General features: G+C 36.1%; 1 protein-coding gene across 1 annotated transcript; it reads right to left on the bottom strand.

Moving 5' to 3' along the window:
- Positions 1-6,276: 6,276 nt before the first annotated feature.
- LOC108455204 (uncharacterized) lies at positions 6,277-7,869 on the bottom strand. The gene is made up of 2 exons (XM_053029804.1): positions 6,864-7,869; positions 6,277-6,728 (listed from the first exon to the last, which is right to left on the bottom strand). The coding sequence occupies exons 1-2, from the start codon at positions 7,867-7,869 to the stop codon at positions 6,277-6,279; spliced, it is 1,458 nt and encodes a 485-aa protein (XP_052885764.1).
- Between the last annotated feature and the right edge of the window lie 15,009 nt (positions 7,870-22,878).

Raw genomic sequence — 22,878 nt, 5'->3', positions numbered from 1 at the left:
TATTCTTTGGAAAATGAAACAAACTTGGAAGATTAAACAGTATCCCGATACCATTCGACCCTCGCCCACATCTATATATTTTTAAGATGTTTGGGCTCTCATCGGAGTCGATTCGGGTACCCACTTCATGTATTCATGCCTAAGTTGCAAGCCAATCGCAAGAAACAAAAAAAGAAAGAAAAAAAACAGATTTGGAAATCACCTTCCGATAACTTTCGACTTGATTTCTTTTGAGATTTAGTGTACGTAATATGTTTGTGTATTGCGTATTGTGCGTATATTGTCTCTATTTTCGTAACCTTTACAGAGATTAAGAACTATGGCTCTATAGCCGAAAAGAAAAAAAGAAAAAGGAAAATAAATTAAAAATACAATTTTAATTCCCTTCTATTTGTTGTTCTGCTATTTTTTGTTTGTATTTGTCAGATTTGTCCTTCTTGCAGTCTGTGGTGCGTTGGTATCATCTGAGACCTGTCTTTGGCGCAAGTGTGGTTTGGAGGGTACGGAGTGAGGCTGGGGGTTGTACGGCGCCTGGAGGCTGCGGTACTAAGCAAGGGCTAGGGTTTCTGAACTTTGGTTTAGGTATTGGGCTTATTGGGCCGTCTGAATTTTGGGTTAGACATTAGTTTGAGCTTTGATTGGTTATTGGTTTGTAAAAGGACACTTAATTATTGGGTTTTTTTTGTTTTTTTTGGTTTATTTTTTTGTCTTGTTTTGTGTTTGCATAGGCCCGGGCCAAAATTGGTTATTACAGCTGCCCTTCTTTGCTCATTTTCGTGTAAGGAGAATGGAGCAAAGACTATAAAAAAAGGCCAATTTTGTCCGGGTTGGCTGAGTCTTGGCTCTTCTTGGTGCTTCTTTTCTTCAAGTAGCTTCAATATGCTCCGCTGCAACTTCAGGGAGACATGGTTCATGTGTCTTTATCCTGCTCTACTACAACCTCAGGGAGATAAGAATTGTGACTTCGATCTGCTCCACTGCAACTTCAGGGAGATAAGATCTTGTAATCTTCGGCCTGTTGCCCTACTACTTAGAGGGTTAAGGTTGTTTTCTTCGATCTGCTCCACTAGAGACGAGACCTGCAATCTTCAGCCTACTCCACTACAACTTTAGGGAGATAGGACGATGGTTTAAATCTGCTTCACTGCAACTTCAGGAAGACATGATTCGCCGTTTTCGATCTGCTCCACTGCAACTTCAGAGAAACAAGATCTCCAATTTTCAGCCTACTCCACTACAACTTTAGGGAGCTAGGATGGTAGCTTAAATTTGCTTTACTGCAACTTCAGGAAAACAAGATTCACCGTCGTGTATCTGCTCCACTGCAATTTCAAGGAGACAAGATCTGTAGGATTCGCCAATGCTGCTACACCATCTTCTAAAAACATGATTTGTAGAATTGGTTTCCTGTATCTATGTTTATGCCAAATAATTTGGGTGCCATGATCAAAATGAATCAAATGTCCCTAACTAGATGTGGTGCTTATGTCAAATAATTAGAATGCTATGATCGAAATGAATCAAGTGCTCCTAACTAAATGAATGATTATGAATGTAGAAATGTCATGAGAGTAATTCCTTTTTTAAACGCTTAAGGTATCATTGCTCATAGTTCATCCGGGTTCTATCATTGATGTGCTATCACGTCTTCTTGCTTAACAGTTATCTTTGACAGAAAGTTTGAAGAAATAGTCCCAACTTGGACTACTCTTTTTCCAGTGTTTCCAACTTTTGAACCTGGTTAGTCCTGACTAGTGGCCCTATTTCAGGTCCTTGTACTATTTAGAGACTTTCCACAGTAATATGCATAACTTCTTTTGTGTGAATATTATAAAAAATCGTGATTTCAACAAAAATGCTCGAAAGAGATTATCATAATGGACAGAATGGAATTTTATTGAGCGAAACTCAAAGTGAATACATTAAACAGGATAGTAAATCTACTAAGGCACAAAATAAAATGAGAAAAGAGGTGCCTCAGATATCGCAGCACGAGTTTTTCTATTCCAATTTCTCAAAGGCTCCTTCGAACCAAATGTGTGTTCAGGAGATCCCGCGTATTTTGTTGATGCTCCAAGATGAACTGTTATTCCCTCTTGTTAATTTTGGGAGGACAAGACTACCACATGCCTCACATTCAAAATTTGAGCTGCCCGTTTTCGGGTTTTCAACTCAAAAACCCCTTTGGTCTCAAAGTGTTCTTTGCGGGTTTTCACTTTGGCCTCTCTATCTTTTTTTTTTTTTGGTCTCAGAGCACCCTTTTTGAGTTTTCACTCTGACCTTTTTTTCTTTAGGTAAAATACTTCTTGACCGAATCCGAATTTACAGGATTGGGCAAGTTTTTACCATCCATCTCGGCTAGAATCAATGCTCCTCTAGAGAAAGCTTTCTTCACCACATAAGGCCCCTCCCAATTAGGCATCCATTTTCCTCTAAAGTCCTTCTGTATGAGAAGGATCTTTTTCAAGGCCAGGTCACTCTCATGAAACTCTCTTGGGCGGACCTTCTTGTCAGAAGCCCGCATCATTCATTTTTGGTACATCTGACCATGACGAATAACTTTTAGCCTCTTTTCCTTAATCAAGTTCAATTGATCGTATTGAGACTGGATCCATTCTGCTTCATCCAACTTTAGTTCCGACAGCACTCGAAGGGATGGGATCTCGACTTCGATGGACAAAACTGCTTCCATTCCGTAGACCAAAGAGAAAGGCGTTGCCCCAGTTGAGGTTCTGACTGATGTTCAATAAGCAAAGAGGGCAAATGGTAATTTCTCATGCCAATCTTTGTAGGTCTCGGTCATCTTCCCCACAATCTTCTTCATGTTTTTATTGGCTGCTTCCACTGCCCCATTTATTTTCGGGCGATATGGTGACGAGTTATGGTATCTGATCTTGAATTGACTGCAGACTTCCGCTATCATACTGTTGTTCAAGTGTAATGTATTGTCAGATATGATCCTCTCCGGCATTCCATATCGGTATATGATCTCTTTTTTCAGGAATTTGCTCACTGTCGATTTTGTAACATTGGCATATGAAGCGGCTTCTACCCATTTGGTGAAGTAGTCTATAACCACAAAGATGAATCGATGCCTATTGGAAGCCTTCGACGATATTGGTCCAATCACATCCATACCCCACATAAAGAATGGCCATGGGGAAACCATGACATGCAGTGGTGAAGGAGGCACATGAATTTTATCTTCGTAGATTTGGCACTTATGACATCTCTTGGTGTAATTGACACAGTCTCCTTCCATAGTGGACCAATAGTACCCGAATCTCATAATTTGCCTGGCCATTGTAAAGCCATTAGCGTGCGTCCTACAGACGCCTTCATGAACTTCTTCTAAGATTTTCTTAGCTTCTACAGCGTCTACGCATCTTAGTAGCACTTGATCCTTTCTTCTTTTGTATAGGATCTCCCCATCTAAGACATAGTCGATGGCCAACCTTCTCAGTGTCCTTTTGTCATTTTCGCTTGCCTGGTCTGGGTACTCACGATTCTTCACGTATTGCAATATATCGTGATACCAAGGGTGATCATCTTTTTCTTCATCCTCTTCAATATTATAACAGTAGGCCGGAGTTTCATAAATGCTCATCCGAATGGGTTTGACATCTTGTTTGTTCACCTTGATCATGGAGGCTAAGGTAGCCAAAGCATCGGCCATCTGATTTTCATCCCGTGAAAGGTAGCAGAAGGTAAAGTCATCGAACTCTTTGACCAATTTACGGACCAGTTGCCAATAGTCGATCAACTTGGGGTCTCTAGCCTCCCATTCCCCCTTGAGTTGATAAATCACTAGCGCAGAATCCCTATACACCTCTAGCACTTTAATCTTGCGTTCTATGGCTGCACGGATACCCATGATGCACGCTTCGTATTTCACCATGTTATTCGTACAATCAAAATCTAATTTACTAGTAAATGGATAATAATCTCCGTTTTGGGATACCAAGACTGCCCCGATTCCATTACCCACAGCATTTGACACCCCATCGAAGTTCAGTTTCCAGGGAAGTTCTTACGGATCACCTTCTTCAGCAGTCGCAACATACATCATGTCTTCATTCGAGAAATCGAAGTTCAAAGGCTCGTAGTCTTCCAAAGCTCTACTAGCTAGAAAATCTGCTATTGTACTCCCTTTTACTGCTTTCTGGTTCACATAGACTATGCCGAATTCGGAGAGCAGAATCTGCCATCGGGCCATCCTTCTATTCAAAGCTGTTAACTCTATCATGTACTTTAAGGGATTCAATTTTGAGATAAACCAAGTGGTGTGATACAACATATACTGCCTCAGCCTTCGGGTTGTCCAAATTAGGGTACAACACAACTTCTCTATCGGCGGGTACCTTGTTTCACATTCCGTGAACTTTTTACTAAGTTATTAAATAGTTTTTTCTTTCCTTCCTGACTCATCATGCTGACCCAATACGCAACCCATAAAATTCTCAAATACTACAAAATACAGTATCAATGGCTTATCGGGGTTAGGTGGTGTTAGCACCGGAGCGTTGGATAAGTACTGTTTGAACTTGTTAAAAGCCCTTTGGCATTCTTCATCCCATTCCCTTTGGTTGTGTTTCTTGAAAAGGCAGAAGATAGGGTCGCATTTCTTGGTTAGTTGTGAAATGAACCGAGCGATGTAATTTAATCTTCCTAGAAAGCCACGAACCTCTTTCTGGGTATGCGACGGAGATAGCTCTTGTATGGCTTTGACTTTGTCTGGATCGATCTTAATCCCTTTCTCATTGACCACGAACCCGAGAAGCTTTCCGGACTTGGCTCCGAAGGTACATTTGGCTGGGTTGAGTTTTAGCTGAAACTTCCTCAACCTCAAGAACAATTTTCTCAGGACTTGTATGTGCTCCTTCTCTATTCAAGACCTTACGATCATATCATCGACATAAACCTCGATTTATTTATGCATCATATCATGAAACAGGGTTACCATGGCTCTTTGATATGTTGCCCCCACATTCTTTAGTCCAAACGGCATCACCTTGTAGCAGAACGTGCCCCACATGGTTACAAATGTGGTCTTCTCCATATCTCCAAGATGCATCTTAATCTGGTTATATTCAGAGAAACCGTCCATGAATGAAAATAGTGAGTGTCCTGCCGTATTGTCCACTAGGGTGTCAAAATGAGGCAGTGGAAAATTATCCTTCAGGCTGGCTTTGTTCAGATCTCTGTAGTCCACACACATTCGTACTTTTCCATCTTTCTTAGGGACAGGGACGATGTTGGCTACCCAATCTGAGTATTTTACCACCTTCAGGAATCCAGCATTAAACTGCTTTCGAACCTCTTCTTTTATTTTTAGCAAGACGTCAGGCCTCATTCTTCTGAGTTTTTACTGAACTGGCTTACATTCTTCCTTTATGGGAGCCTGTGTACCACGATATCAGTGTCCAAACCAGGCATATCTTGGTACGACCATGTAAAGACATCTTTAAATTATTGAAGTAATTCGATAAGGTCTCACTTCATCTCCATGGTGATACAAGTTCCGATCTTCACCTCTTGACCATCTCCTAAGCTCACAATTTCTACTGATTCTTTGTGAGGTAGGATTTGTTTCTCGTCTTGTTTTACCATCTTCAACAAATCAGGAGATAGGTTACAGTCTTGGCCATCTTCAAAATCCTGAGAATCCTCTGTACACATATCTCGCTCAAAAGGAAATTCTGAGTCACTAGCAGTGTCACTCGTATCATTGATATCCGGGGACCTGTTATGAGGATGAAGGCAGATACAAAGAATCAAAAGAATTCAAGAACACTTGTCTGTATGGTATAATTATGAATGAAGAATGAAAGAATATTTAGAAGAATGTTTAAAGAACAAAAGAATCCGAAAGTAATCGTTTGTATAATATGATTATGAGTGAAATTTAAAAATGAGAGAACTTCTGCTCAAAAATGATAATAATCGTGCATTTCATTGAAATAATGTTTTTAAACATCAGCCTATTTCACAAAAGATTCTTATTACTCCTAGGCCTAGAGCAATAAGTGTGTTTTGGACATTACTCTGAATCAGTTCTAAAAACTATAGGAATCTTTTTTGCAGTTCAGTTATCCAGAACACTTCTAAGTATGTAGGGGCAAATGCCCGACAAATTTTCTCTTCCAGTCTCTTCATCGTATGTGGCGTTGATGTCTAAGCTTTCCAGCCTTTCTTCTATGGCTTCCTTCATTGGCGTGCCTCTCTCAGGATGAATGATTCCTCCAGACACAAAGGTTTTCAATATATGGGGGAATATCATTGGCTCCCATTTGATTTCTCCCCAATTAACCGTGCTCTTCTTCTTTCTTGCTTCTTCTCCAACTCCTTTTTCCTTTGTCTCACATCCGGCTTAAATCCTAAGCCGAAGCGGTCTCTCTTGTCCTTCAATACTGGTGTTTCAATCCTTTCTTGAAGACGCCTCCCAAGTCCTCTCCTGGGTAGGGCCCCTTTTCTGACCATCAATTGTAGACTCATCCTCATAGTTTTGGACAATTTTGGCATCAGAATTTTGCTTCCCTCGGCGATGAACGTTGCATTAACAAACTCCAAAGACCAAAATGGGCATTCGATTGCTTCGTCATCAGTCTCCAAATAGAGCGCATTATTACTCACAGTTGCAATGATATCTTCTTCAGTATTGATCGTTATCAACCGCCCCTCTGATACCAACTTCAATTTTTGAAGCAACGATGAAGGCACTGCCCTAGCTGAATGTATCCAGGGCCTTCCCGATAAACAGTTGTATAAGGGCTTGATATCCATTACTAGGAAATCCACTTCATATGTGTTTGGCCCTATCTGAAGAGGTACCTCGATTCTGCCCATCACCTTCATCTTCGTACCATCAAATGCTTTCACTATATTCTGGCACTCCTTTATGTGAGAGCTGTCTATAGGTAACCTGTTTAACGTAGTCAATGGCAGGACGTTCAAGGCCGATCCATTCTCAATCAGTACGCCTGACGGCGTATACCCCTTACAGCGCGTGGTAATGTACAAAGCTTTAGTCGATCCCATGCCACCGGATGGTATCTCGTCGTCATTGAAAAAGATATATTTGTCGGCACTTATGTTGCTAACCAAACGGTCCAGCTTGTTAACGGAGATATCATTGGCGACATATGTTTCATTCAAGACCTTCATCAGCCCACTGCAATGGACTTCCGAGCTTAGGAGTAAGGCCAGCACTGAAATACGAGCTGGTTGTTTATGTAGTTGTTCTACCATACTGTATTCGCTGTGTTTTAGGAATTTCAAAAACTCCTTAGCCTCCTCTTCGTTAACTGGTTCATTAACAGGAAGTTCAAATCCAGTCACTTTTTCCTTCACCCCTTCGACCACTGGGTCTTTTCCTTTTATGGGTTGTGCCTTCTCATTTGCTGTATCATAACGTCTCCCACTACGTGTATAGGAGCCCCTATCTTGGTCCTCTTTCGAAGCATCGACCAGGTTTTCCTTTCCCAGAATTGTCACGTTACAATCATAATTCCATGGGACCCTTTTGCTGTCTTTGTAGGGGAAGACTGCAGGTTTCTGGATTATGACCCTCGGTGGCATTTGAACTTCAGCTTCATTATTTTTGGGTCTCGATATGATAACCACGGGGTAGTTAACCGTTTGATTCTGTGCCGTCGATCCGCCCTCCGATGCACATATATCTCCCACTACGGGGTCTTTGGTCTCTTCATAGAATTCCATTTCCTTATTGTTCATCATATTCTGTACTAAGGCCTTGAACTCCATACACCCTTGGGTTTCATGCCCCACCTCGTTGTGAAATTCACAGTAGTTCCTCCCTTCTTTAAATTCTTTCCTTGAATCCAACGCGATCAATCCTCTCTTGGCCATCTCTTTCTACACCCGTATCAACGGGGTCCTGACTTCTGCAACCTCCCATTTGATCCTCTTATTTTTGCCTTCACTTATCCCGTTCACTCCTTGGTCGGTATGATTGGGAAGCGGGTTTTCTGCTGCATTGGGTACGGCTGGATCATCAAACCTCATGATCCCCATCTTAATGAGTCTTTAGACTACTTTCTTGAACGCAGTGCAGTTTTCGATTAAGTGCCCGGTGATTCCCACATGGTATTCACATTAGGCATTTGTGTCATACCATTTGGGATACGGGGGGTGTAGTGGCTTCAAGTAAAAATGGGACACTACATGAGCGTTGAACAGGTTCTGGTACAGCTCCCTATACGTCATGGGTATAAGGGTGAACTACGGCCTTTCTGTGTTCTCCCTCGCGTTGGATTCTTGTCTTACGGAGCTACGTTGATTAGTGGTTACCGTCTTTGGCTGATTTACAGTAAGTGACTTGGACTGACTCTTGTTGAATTTGCCCATGTTGTTTATTTCATTATCTCTTTTCCTCAGGGCCGACTTTCTTTTACTTTCTCCGGCTTCTATCTTACAGCTCCTCACAGTATTTTCGATCATTTCCCTCGTCATCACTATGTCAGAGAAGCTCTTGGTGGCACTTCCTAACATATGAGTGATAAAAGGGGCCTTCATGGTGTTGATAAAGAGCATCGTCGTTTCCTTTTCTAGAAACGGCGGCTGAACTTGTATGGCCACTTCTCTCCACCTTTGTGCGTACTATCTGAAACTTTCATTTGACTTCTTCTCTATGTTCTGGAGAGTGATTCCGTCGGGGGTCATGTCCGTTACATGACTGTATTGTTTCATAAAGGCCTGGGCCAGATCCTTCTACGAGTTAATTTTAGCGCAGCTAAATTGGTTATACCACTTAGATGCCACCCCAACCAGACTATCTTGAAAACAGTAAATTAATAGCTGGTCATTATTAATGTATCCCGTCATTCGCCTGCAGAACATAGTGATGTGAGCTTCAGGGCAGCTCGTTCCATTATACTTCTCGAATTCGGGCATTTTGAATTTGGGGGGTAGGACCAAACTTAGGTCCTTAGCATCAATCCCTTGATGATTATCTGCGCTTTCTATAGCTCTGAATTTCTCCTCGAGCCATCTACACCGTTCTTCCAATTGTTTCTGCAAATCTATCCTTGCCTTTTCTTCTTCAGTAACTTCATCCAAATAGGAAACGGGTGGATAATTTGGGTTATTAACGAGATTAGAGCTTGAGCCGGCTTGGAAATTTATTGGTATAGAAGCTCCGGCCTGAATCTACTGAGGCATGATCTTAATTGATGGTTTTTGTAGATTAATCTCAGGCTTCATCGGTATATGTGTTGGAGTGAAGCCAAGGGGGTATTGAGGATCTTTATTAGTTTTCTCAACTTTTTCCATGGGGCCCTTTCCCTTATCCGTTCCTCCCAACAACAATTGGGATAACTGGCTCATCATTTCTCTCTAGGATTCCATCATTTGCTCTTTCATCTCTTGCTGAATCTTGGCTAGCTGCTCTTGCATCTGAGACTGTATTTGTTCCTGCATGTTCTTTTGCATTTGCTCCAATTTCTCAAGTCTTTTGTCCATTGACTTTTTCCTTGTACTGTAGGGGTGCGTAGTTGGTTGGTTTTCGTTAGTTTCCAGGTTACTGAAATGATTTTTGATTAATTAATTAGAAACCTCTTATGACCTTTAATGCATAATGATATGATGTAATGCAAATGCATGAATACAAAGGAGGCATCAATTTTGATTCAATTCCCTTTAGAAAACTTCTCTAGAAAATAAAATTCTTTTACATAAAGTTGAGTTACAAATAAAACTTTGCTCTAGTGCTTAAAATCTTAATTTTCCTAAGCAATGAGGCCAGCTCCTGTCCGCGATCCAACTCCAACTCATACTTCACGCTCAATGTATCCGCCTGGACCGCTAAAGCTTACAAGTAGTCAGCTACCTCCCGAATCTGGGTTATGGCTTACCCCATAAGGTAATCTCTGTTTCTGACTTGGTCTTGCGCATGGTGAAGCTGTTCTTTCCAACGGTCCTCATTTGCCTCAAAAAATTGAATCCGTATATCACAGTTTTGCAGTGACGCCTCTAACTCTTCTATTTTTCCTTTCATTTCCTCTATCTTGCTAAGCTTGCCCTCAATTACATTGCAGTGTTGCGGTTTCGGTACTGATGAAGAGACTTCTCGAGTTCCGCCACTCTAATCTTTAATTCCCCTCGCTCATTTCTGCTTTCCGAAAGACTCTTCTCTAAATCTTCGTTTCGTGCCTGAGCTTCTCGGAATTTCCTTTCCCACCGGTCGGTATTGGTCTTTTCTTCTCGAATTTTATGGCGCTATTGTTCGAAAGTCTTACCTAACCCCGCAGTCCTCATAGATAGGCGTAATTTTTTGTAGTCAGTCTTCAAGCCGTCTAGATCTTCTTCAACTTTAGTTTTCCCTTTTCTCCACTTTTCAGCTTCTGATCTCTAGACATCCGCGTCTAATCTCAGGTGCATCTTCTCTTCCTCCAATTGTTCGATCTTTTTTCCAAGCTCCGAACTCTTCTTCTCGAAGTCTTGCTTTATAATTTCCAACTCTGACGGGGCGACTTGCAATTGTTCCTTCATAGGTCGAGTATTTTCCAAGCATGGCCTAGGAACGTTATCATTAACCCTCTTTTTAAACCATCCATCATACTCGGGCGTTACCATAGAACCGATGGGCAACCTTTTCATCCTACAAGTTTACTTCCAAGCATCCGATAGCTCTCGAACTTTCTTCTTATAGTGAGCACTTTTAAAAGAGAATTCATTCTGAGCAAGTCCATAGGTCGTGGGTACAAACTGCCTCGATTTATATTGTCTTAAGGCTAGCAATGGAGTATACCCGGTAGCTCCCCAAATTCCTAACAATGGCACCCAATCAAAGTTACCACATCGGTACATGATCTCATCAGGAACCATCCAATAAGCTCTCCACTCGATATCCCTCTCCTTGAGGTTTTGAAGAATTTCCATCCACTTCTACTCCGAGATATCCTCTCTCCTTTATGTAGGTGTCTCCTCTTTTAGCGGGAAATAACCTTTGGAAAAGACCCGATAAGAAACATTGTCTACCTTCCAAAAGTGCCCATGAAACCATACTATCAATAAGTGTGCACATCCAATAAACCGCCCATCGCCTGTCTTCCGACATGAGCTCAAAGATCTGAACGTCTCAGCCAATATCGCCGGTACCGGTGTGATTCCCTTCTCAAGGCGATCGAATAAGTCAATGACTGCCTCGTCCACGTGCCTCAAAGCCTTAGAAAAAATTACCAATCCGTAGATGCTTAAGGCGAAGATATCGACCCTCTTTCTTTCATCTGGATGCGTCAAAAACAAATCTCGCAAATTCTCCCAAGGGATACATTTACTATCTCCTTTTTGTTGAATCCGAGCGGTGACTCAAGGCTCGCTCATCCTGGAAATGCTCATCAATTTCTTCATGAAAGTCTGACCACTAAAAACCCGGGCATAAGTCTTTCGGAGCTGAATTTTTGGACACCTGAGCAGAGTAGTGTATTCCTCCATAGTAGGTACCAAATCCACTTCTCTAAAAGTGAAACACTTGTAAGCAAAATTCCAAAACTGCACCATAACTCGGAACAGATGTTTATCCACTCTAATGTCTAGCAAATAGGATATATCACCATAGCTTTGATAAAACAACTGCTTGATCCCTTCATCCCAACTAGCCCAAATGTCTCTCAACTCTTGCAGCTCATTCTATACTACATTGACGCGAGTGAAATCCTGCAACTCTGATATATACCCTTCTGCCAAGCTATCCCCTCTCTCTGATTGTAGCTTCTCTGACCATGCACGAACGGCCCCATTATCCTCGACTTTACGAAGAAATTCATTCTTCATGTCAAACTTTCTAACTTAGTAATTGAATACGAATCAACACTTCCTTTAGTATGCAATGTCATGCAAAAAAAATCAAAACAAAACACAGGTTAGTATCAAATAATAGTGATAAAATGCAAGCACATAAACGATAATTACAATGCATATACGGGTAAATACTAAGGCTTGACGCGGCTCTACCCAAGGATAGCTCCTAAGGTTCACAATATGTGGTTCAGTTCTAGAGATAAGGTACCCGAACCAGCAGATTCCTCAATCCTCACCCATTATAGGCTCATATAGATCGAGTTCGATTCGGGGGGATACATTTCCCTATGACCATGCAGAGATGAAAATCTCACGAAATTATAGGTACGGATGTACCCCGAAAGCAATCCACTAGCCCATGCGGAGGTGAAAACCTCACGAAAGTGTAGTTTCTCACTCCCACTTAGAGGGTGTGACCACAGCGGTTATGCAATGAAATGCAGTATTACTCTACGAGACCCGAACCATAACAACCATACAAATAAATGCATTTGAAAGCCACATGATTTTTAAAACAAATTTTCGATTTTTGACAAAAGGACAGCAAATAATCGATTTTATGGCTTGACTCTTAGATCCCCAGTGGAGTCGCCAAGTTGTTGAAACCACCCTTCTTTCAAAATTTTAAATTTTACGAAAAAAATGGGGAATCGACTTTTTGAAAATAAAATATGGAGTCACCACCGATATTTTATTTTGGTGTGATCGGATCACCTAAGAATTTGGTTATTTTAATAAAATATTTTGGTTTACTAGAACAATGATTTTGGTCTACGAACTTTTGAGAAAATGGGTTCGGGAGTCGGTTGCGTATGAGGAAGGATTAGTACCCTCACTACGCCCAAAATTGGTACCGAATCGATTAAATACTATCCTTATGTCTAAAATTTAAAGATGTTTTCGAAGTGTGGTTCTTTTTTTTAGTAACCCGAGTTGGTTGCCAAAAATCTTCTTATTTCGACTTTCGAAAGTTTATAATTCGAAAATTACAAAATGATGCCCAACTATTTGATCCAACGAAAAATCGAAACCCAGCACAGTAGGGCACGATTCCTCGAATTTCCAAACATTGAACATTGCCTCACCTTAGAAAATACGAGTGAAATTCCGAAGGGATCTTCGATTGTTTTGAACAAATGAAAAAGCGCAACCCAGCACGATAGGGCACGATTCTTAAATCGCCAAACATCGAACATCGCCTTCGTTTTGAAAGGTTTTTAATAAACATGAGTGAAAACCTAGAAGAATATTCGATTGTTTTGAGCAAACGAGAAATCACAACCCAGCATGATAGGGCATGATTCTCAAATTGTCAAACACCGAGTATTGCCTTTGTTTTCAAGAATTTTTAGAAGACATGGGTGAAATTTTGAAGGGATATTCGATTATTTTGAGCAAACGCGAAATTGCAACCCAGCACATTAGGGCACGACTCCGCGAATTGCCAAATATCAAATCTCGTCTTCGTTTTAAAGAATTTTTAAGTGAATAATTATAAAACTAGCTTAAAATGTATTAATGCATTTTTGAAATGAGATGAATTTAATCATAAAAATTTGGATTTTTTAAAAAAACTATATTTCATAAACCAAGTAGAAAACGACGATATGGGGTAACAGGCGCACATGAGATACGATACTTGATGAATGAGAATATTAATTAACTAGCAGAATAAGCAATTAAATATGATTAATCTAAAAATCATCGCCTAATCTCAATCACGTATGAAGAACAATTAACAAATCAATAAGATGAATACCATGCAATGATAATATATATATTCATGCTATAATATATGAAAAACAACAAGCTATGTGCAAGGCAAAATGGAATGTAGAAATCAAAATGGTATAAGATTAATAAGCTTAAGACATATAGGTTTACAAGCTTGAATAAAAACTAGGAATATATAACCATAGAAATAGATATTATAAAATAAAAGTTCGAATCAAATTGTACGTAAAATATTTTAAACACGAATCCATTTAGAAGTTAACAAAATACATGATAATTTTAATAATATAATACAAAAGAATAATAAGGATACAAGACGAGACATAACATACAAAATAGATTTAAAAGACATATGTACATGTAAATCTATTGTAAAAAACAATCATGAAATTAATAATAATATATATATAAATTTTAAGTTAGTCTAAAATTATATACATACCCTTATATCAAAACATTTAAATAAAAGGCTATATAAAACACAAAAGTAATATAATATAAAAAAATTAAAAATAATAATTTTATAATTACAAAATGAAGTTTCTAAAATTGCTTAGATATACATAATTATTAAAATATATGTTATGGAATAAATATTTTTAATCGAATAACATACAAAATATTGAAGAATATTAGCTTAAGATTGACAATTTTCATAAAAAAAATTTAAATTATGTACCAAATATGAAAAGATTAAAAATGTATAATAAAATATAATCTTAGAAATATAATAAATTTACAAATCATATATATATACATAAATGCACACAAGGTTAAATTATTTTTACTACATGTGTATAAATATGTATAAAAGTGTTTAAAGATATTAGAATTGTATGATATAAAGAGGAAATTCAAACAATAATTTTATAATCACAAAATGAATTTTAAAATAACAGCTTAGCTATTAAAACGATGCATGTACAAATATATGCAAAATATTTAAATGAGATGTTATACTAAATGCATAAATAATATAATAAAAGAACTCCAAAATAATTATCCAATTAAAACAAAGCTAAATTATTAAATTAAATCAACACCTATAAAATATTAAACTAATTTAAAGTAGTAATTTATGTCAATAAAAATTCAATTATAACTAAATAAAAATTTAAAGGGATAATTTGTAAATAAAATAGAGCATTAAAATGTAAAAAGGACTAACACGCCACGAACGCGAATGCTCAGGGACCAAATTTGGAAATATTCTAGATCCCAAAATACTGCATAGAAGCGTGGCTAAATTGATATGATTTCTTAATCCAGATGCCATTTTAAAAAAAACAACTAAAGTACAAATAGGGCCTAATCCAACATCAGAGTGAACGAGAGGGGTCAGCGTGCAAATCTCCCAATTTAAGCAAACACACATGAATTTGGCCTACTAAACGATCAACATGCAGGCCTTTACCCTTTGGAATGGCACAGTTTTCTAAACCTGATATTAAAACCCCCATTTCCATTTATTTGCCTTTCAAAATGCTAATAACCTTTAAGCTCCCCCTTTTTTTTTTTTAAAAAAAGAAGAACCCTTAATCTGCTCTGTTAGGGTCGGTTCAGCATGTAGCTGTCGAACACCATGTATTCGATGGCCGACGACGTGAACAACGACCAGATTTCGCCAATCGGGGCCATGACCACGGAGATCTAGTAACTTTGCTTCTTCTTTTTATTTTTTTTTTTAAAAAAGGTTTTGAATCCTATGATATTCTTTGGAAAATGAAACAAACTTGGAAGATTTAAACAGTATCCCGATACCATTCGACCCTCGCCCATATCTATATATTTTCGAGATGTTTGGGCTCTCATCGGCGTCGATTCGGGTACCCACTTCATGTATTCATGCCTAAGTTGCAAGCCAATCGCAAGAAACAAAAAAAGAAAGAAAAAAAAACAGATTTGGAAATCACCTTCCGATAACTTTCAACTTGATTTCTTTTGATATTCAGTGTGCGTAATATGTTTTTTGTATTGCGTATTGTGTGAATATTGTCTCTATTTTTGTAACCTTTACAGAGATTAAGAACTATGGCTTTATAACCGAAAAGAAAAAAAGAAAAAGGAAAATAAATTAAAAATACAATTTTCATTCCCTTCTATTTGCTGTTCTGCTGTTTTTCATTTGTATTTGCTGCCGTGTTCGTCCTTCTTGCAGGTACAGGGTACGTTGACATCGTACGGAGGCTGTGCTGGCGCGGGCGTGGCTGTTGGAGGGTACGGAGCGAGGCTGGGGGTTGTACGGCGCCTGAAGGCTGCGGTACTAAGCAAGGGCTAGGGTTTCTGAACTTTGTTTTACGTCTATTGGGCCGTTTGGATTTTGGGTTAGACATTAGTTTGGGTTTGATTGGTTATTGGTTTGTAAAAGGACACTTAATTATTGGGTTTTTTTATTTTTTTGGTTTATTTTTTGTCTTGTTTTGTGTTTGCATAGGCCCGGCCAAAATTGGTCATTACAAAAATGTATTTAATTTTTATTGTATCAACTATAAGTGTCTGAAATTTAAAATAATTTTACTTTAATATTAAAATCAATGACTTTTCCGAATAAAACGATAGGATAGGAACTTATTTAACTAAAAATAAAGTATAATAATTTAAATATTTTTTAATATATTAATTTTTCACAAAAATATCTTGAAAATTTAATAATATTGATCTATAATGAAACATTCAATTAATGTTCACACTTGTAAAATTTAAACTCATTTTGAACTAAAATATTTCAAAAATGCACATGAATCTATCTATAGTATGATAGATGATATGGGATTTCGTTATAGGTTTTGATCATATCTGTTTTTTTTTACATAATACCTAGAACTATCCATAGTCTCTACCATCTTCATAAATAGGATGATAATCCACTTCAGCTGTAACACCCTAAACCCGGTCTAGACGTCCAAACCAAGTTTGGTGAGTTACATCATCCGTAATGGAATTTCATATATTCATAACACAGTCGAACTAAACCATATAATACATAACATTCATCACAACAAAAATAACACATAGTCATCATAAATTGCATAGCATAGTAGAACATCACTCCCTATTAGTAAAGCTTAATGAAAAGATAAAAGTTTGACCGAGCTTTCGCGACCCTAACCCGATCAAGACTGGGAACCACCTGAAACCAAATCAATGAAAGTGTGAGTTGTGAACTCAGTGCGTAAAAGGAATTTATTCTATTTGAATTCATTCAAGGTGAAATTCCAATTTAAGATATTCAGTTCATTTAAGGAGTATTTGCAATTTGAATTCAAAGTAGACCAACTACATGTATACGTATATGCAAGTTTAGCTCATATGCGGTACCAATCAGATTCAGATGCAATTTCGTATTCCCACCCGTTACACACTATCTTCTGCCATCCCAACACATCATTAAGGACATTCAATGCCCAACCAACCCTACACACCATCAAGTGTTCGTTGACACTTTTATAGAAATGCAACTTAGCTACTAATTTAGTTCACGACAAGCGCCAAAATCAGATACAATTTTAGTGGCACAGCCATGATTTCAGAACAGACTTCTTCTTTCTTCACAGCATCTCACCCCATACTAATGCAAAATACAACTATTGTAACACATGTTTAGTCATCCCAATACATTGCAAAATTAACCCAAACAGTTTAATGACAGAGTGATATTACAGTGCATGTTCAATTATGTGATCCACAGATCAGTCTTAATGTATCAGACAATCTTTATATAAAATATTTCATTCATTCGTACATTGGGAAACCAATATCAAACTTTAGCATCATTCTCGGCCTCAGAAATAGTTTCTGGGCCTAACATCTTGCCACATGGCCTCGGCACAAGCCCATTTGCCTTGGTCGTGTGGTTTTTAAGCACAAACAATGAGTTACACGGCTTGGGCACACACTCGTGTCCCTAGCCGTGTGGTTTTTAAGTACAAACAGTGAGTTACACAGCCTGGGCACACGCCCGTGTCCCTGGCTGTGTGAACCCTACACTAGCATGGCCACACACGGCCTAGTCACACGCCCGTGTGGCCTTAATTCAGTAAACAGTGAGTTACACGGCCGTTCACACGGCCTGCCACATGTCTGTGTGGCATCGACAACCACCATTTTTAGCGATCCAAAACTTGCAAAGTAAAGTTTCCAGTATGCACTTGAAAGGACTTCGAAGCAACAACAAGAAGAAGGATCTCAAAGTCTAAAACAAGCATTCAATTAAACAATTAAGTCATTTTGTCAACATTCATTCCCAAATTCACTTCTAAAACCCAAGTTGAAAGTTTCAACACGAAACCTTCAGTTAACTCAATACCTACCGCAAAATCAACAGCAATTGTTGGAATTGGCGTGTCGCTGTTCACCACTTCCGTTACTTCTGCCTAAATAGAAAAATTAACAACCTTCTATCAACGGTTCGCATGGAACTCACAATTCTTAACTTAAAGTAACTTACGAAGAACAAAAGGAAAACCATGCAGACAACTGACTGGCTAAGACTTACCCGATACCCTTTCGATCGATGCGATTTATAGTATGTAATCTCGACTAAATCGTATCTATTGATGACCATGATCAGCAAATAAAAATAAAATAAAATAAAAATGGAAGAAGCACTAAAAACAAAATAACGAAGAAGAAAGACAAAAGATACTTTTAAAAAAATTCTATTAACTTCCAATCAATTTCCCCACACTTAGCAATAATATTCACTCTCACCTATTATAGGATTTGAACTTGTGATCAAACAAAATACAGACATATATTTAACCAGTGAACTAGCAACTCATTCTTGTCACAATTTGACACCGAATGGAACTTAATTGGGTAACGTGTGCTTATGGGTTGATTTCAAAACAACAAAACTTTTAATGCACCGACTCGAACTCTAGACCTTAAACACAAAAGCAAAAAACAGAACCACAGATACAGAGATTTAATTATTGTAGATTCTCACAATTAAATTTTTAAAATTTTGTGGCGTTTCATCAGCGCATTTGAACCCACATCTTCTTGTATTGGCAACAGTACACATAACAACCGAACTAAAATTCAATCGACTAACAAATAACTTTTTAAACCCAAAGAAACATGAAAAGATAATTTAAAGCTAAAAATAAAACCTTAGGTGAAAGTAAACATTACAAAGAACTAGAAATATACTAGAGAAGAAGCTACATATAATTATATCTTTCCTTTCTATCAAAAGTCAACTTGGTAATTTGATCAACTTCTATGTTATCTTTTCTAGGCATATAATCTATAAACCAATTCGATTCCTTTCGTTAAAAAAAAAATCCTTTTTAACCTATTAACATAAATAATTCATTATTGGGATTTACCTTTTCATATCATTAATTTCCTTTTTTTTTCTTTCACAAACAATATATTGGGAAGTTAATAACATCGATTTATGATGAATAATTAGTAGACATTCAATGAAAGACATAGTGAAGGAATGTTCAAAGTGGGTGTGGCGTATACGTTAGTGGGTGCAATTAATTTGTTTACTGTCTTTATAAGAGGCGTGTACGCTTGTCTGCTGGAATTAATATGGGGAATTTTTCTTTTTCGGTTATTGTTTATATTTAGAGTTTCTATTTGTTCCTTTCAATGATGTTGCTTTCAAAATTCTCTTTTAAAAAAATATCCTCAAAATTTAAACACATTTTTTATTAGAAATGCAATATACTTTAACATGATAGGTCACCTACAGACCAGGAAGGGTCATGCTCATAAAAAGGGTGTGAGCCATTTGGTGGAGCTTCTTAATGCACCCACCGTCGATTAGGGATTGTAAAATCTAACATTAAGTGGATTTTGAATCCATCTAGTTTGAATAAAGTGAGATCCTTTCTTTTTTTTTCTAAATGGATACAGAGTAAGGCAAATAGATTTCTAGGTAAACAACGATTATGGTAATTGTTTATTTTACATTAGAAGTGATTATGGACCGGTTCGAGTCGAGCTGTAATAAAATTTTAGTCTCGTTTGATAGGCTCGATTCAAAAAATGGGCCTAAAATTTTGCCTAAGTTCAACCAGACAAAAAAAACTAAAACCAGAGCCCGATTTGGCCCAGCCATATTAATTTTTTAATATTATTTTTATATAAAAATAAATTTTAAAAATATAATACATCAAATACACTAAAAACATTAAAATAAATATTTTCTAAAAATTAAAAATAAATTAAAAAGTCTTTATACTTAAATAATACTAAGATAGGTACAACTTAACAAACAAACCCCTTTAAAATAGTAGCAAAATTAACAATAAAATAAGAGTTATACAATTTCTAAATAATAACAATAAAATAATAGCAATATAATAGTGAAATGGCAACAAAACAATAGCAATTTTTTTTTTGTAAATCCGGATTAGATTGGATTTGGGCAAAAAAAAAGCTTACCCGAGGCCCAACCTGTTTTCTAAACGGATCTTATTTTTTTATCCAAAAATATTTTTGAGCCTATATTTTTACCCAAACTTTTCACTTTTTGAGCGGAACTTTAAGCCAAGCCCAACCCATGAGCAGGTTTAGTTCAAGTGCATTAAATCACATTATTCTCCTATTTATGAGTTGGAAGGGGCTATGGGTAATTTTAAGCATTGTATAAAAAAAAGCAGATATGATTAAAACCTATAGTAAGATTGTTAAAAAAAATTCTAGAAGTGAATTTACTTGTTTGGGTAAAAAAATTGGAGAACTCCAAAATTTGTTGGTAATTTTAAGAGGGGATTTTGGTAGCTTGATTTCCCTTTCCAAATTTCATCTACAGGGGTGGTTTTTCAAAATTTATTATAATTTTATTTCATTCAATACACATGATCTCACTATAAGATAAATACCAAAACTTTCACAATCATTTTTATTCTAATTTATATTTTTAAATTTTATTTTATTAAAATAAAATTTTACAAATACAATGATACAGCTTTTAGATATTTTTATATTATTTATTTCGTAAAAATCTAATAACCTAATTTTTTTAAAATTATTATTTATTCAAACAAAGAAATTATAACTATTAGCATTTTGAATTTGATAAAATCTAATATGCTAGCATTTTAAAAATCTTTAGATTTTCAAAATTTTCATCGAAACAAACTGTTATTGAATTCGATATTACAAATCAATTACCATAAATTAAATTAGAAAAGAAAATAAGAAAAATCATAAGAAAAAACATATTAATAAAGTTAAATAGATAATTTAATTTTCCTTGGTAGTTGAATTACCATGATTTATTGGACTAGTAATAGGCCTTGAAAATTCCTGATTATAACTTCCATTAGAGAAGAAATTTCATACACTATTGTCAAAGTCAATGATGAAAGTTGAAGTAGCAATATATATATATATATATATATATATATATGAAAATTTTAGGTCAATATAGGTTGGTGGAATATGGGTCCATAAAGAAAAAAATTATTCTATGTGTGGAAAAAAAAATTATTCTGATTTGAATATATTGATAAATTATAAAAAGAGGACAAGATCTTAATAACAATACGATTAGATCAATTTGAATCTAGGTTACACCTGAAATAATGAACACTTTAACTATCAGGCCAACACATGATGTTCAATTCGAATATTTCTCTCTAATGAAAGTCTTAAATATGTGTGTGGGAGTCTTAAAAGAGAAAATTTAATTCAATATATGTTGGTGGAATATGGGTCCATAAAGAAAAAAATTATGGCATTGAAGAAGAGAAAAAGGAAGAAGGAAAATAAAAGTCAATTTTAGTCTAGGCGGGAAAAAAAAATTAATTTATTCCGATTTTGGTTCGAATAATTTTTTATTATTAGTTGGTTTGTATTTTGTAATAATTGATTTTTATTATAGTTATTTCGATATGTATTATTTGTATTTTAAAATTATTTTTTAGAAATAAGCGATTGAAAAAGTGAAAGCAAATTTCTTTTTATCTTTTAATTAAATTTGAATTATAAAATTATCATTATTAAGAAGGTTTTACCTATATATTACTATCGACTCAAATCAGACTTCTCTCAATTCGTAAAACATATGATTTGACACATTTAGTTATACCCAGAGGCGTAACCAGGGGCACATAATGGCCTTGACCCCTTAGCCAAATGGTAGAATTCCAATATAAAGCCCTCCAATAAGCAGAACATTAAATTTGAGTCATGATTATAAAAATAAAAACGTGAAAGAAAGAAAGAATTTAAAAGCAGCATTAGGATAATATGGGCTTTATTTGTTTATTTTTCATTTTGGATCTAAATTCAGTGGAAGAAATAATTTGGGTCAAAATCAGTGGATTGTTAATGGAATTGGGCTGCAAAAGCTAAAATCATAATAATAAAAATACCTCTGGGTTGTAAATAGATTGTATTTTGTTCTTTTTACTTAAAAAATAGATAAATTAATCCGTGAATGTTAAGAAAAAAAGTGAACTAGTTTTTTATGTTAAAAAAATTCATCCATTTCTAATACTAAAAACCTACTTAACTAACAAAATAACCAAATAGTGACACATTATGTGCCATGTGTATCTTATGATGATGTAAAGAGATTAATTTTTAACGGTAAAAATGAATAAAAATTTTAATAGAATGACCATTTTACTATTCGATCTAACTTACAAGGATTAGTATGCCCATTTTTTTTAGTAGAGAGAATAAAATTCAATCCAACTCTTAGTGCAATGGCTTCCATGATACTTTTACCAAATTTGAGCATTTGATGTGCTTTTAGTACTATGAACCAAACATTATAAAATTAAGGATAAACTTAAAAAAAAAAAAGTTACTTATGTATGGTTTAAATTACGTTTTGATTACTAAACTTTAATTTGTTACAAAATGGTCATTAATGTTATCAATTTGTAACATATTAGTTACTGAGCCATTAATTGTTGTTGATATGGCACGTTAAGTTATCATATTAGACGATAAATTTAGGTCAAATTGCACAACTAATCCCTATATATTCTTTTACTACGTTACCTAAAAATTTTAAAATAAAATGATATAAAATTTTAAAAATAATTAAAATATATGAAAGAATTCATAATATATAAATAAAAATCTTAGAAAAAAATTCTATTTCAAATCCAATCATTTGCTCGATTTAACCAAAAAAAAAAAAAAAAACCCCTCTTAGAAATCCCTAAAATCTAAACCGAAGTTTGGCTTTCCACTTCCTAAAATGGTTTTTTTTTTTTTTTTTTGTCTTCTGTTTTCTTCTCAATTTCTTCTCTCTCTTTTTTTCTTTTGTTCTTTTTATTGCTAATGATGAATCTTTTATGCAAACTTCTCCCTTTCGAAATGACATTTTTTTATGAAAGCACGAAA

The sequence above is a fragment of the Gossypium arboreum genome, chromosome 6 (genome assembly GCF_025698485.1).
Source record: "Gossypium arboreum isolate Shixiya-1 chromosome 6, ASM2569848v2, whole genome shotgun sequence".
NCBI classification, from domain to species: Eukaryota; Viridiplantae; Streptophyta; class Magnoliopsida; order Malvales; family Malvaceae; genus Gossypium; species Gossypium arboreum.
This window is presented reverse-complemented; position numbering and strand designations above follow the sequence as displayed.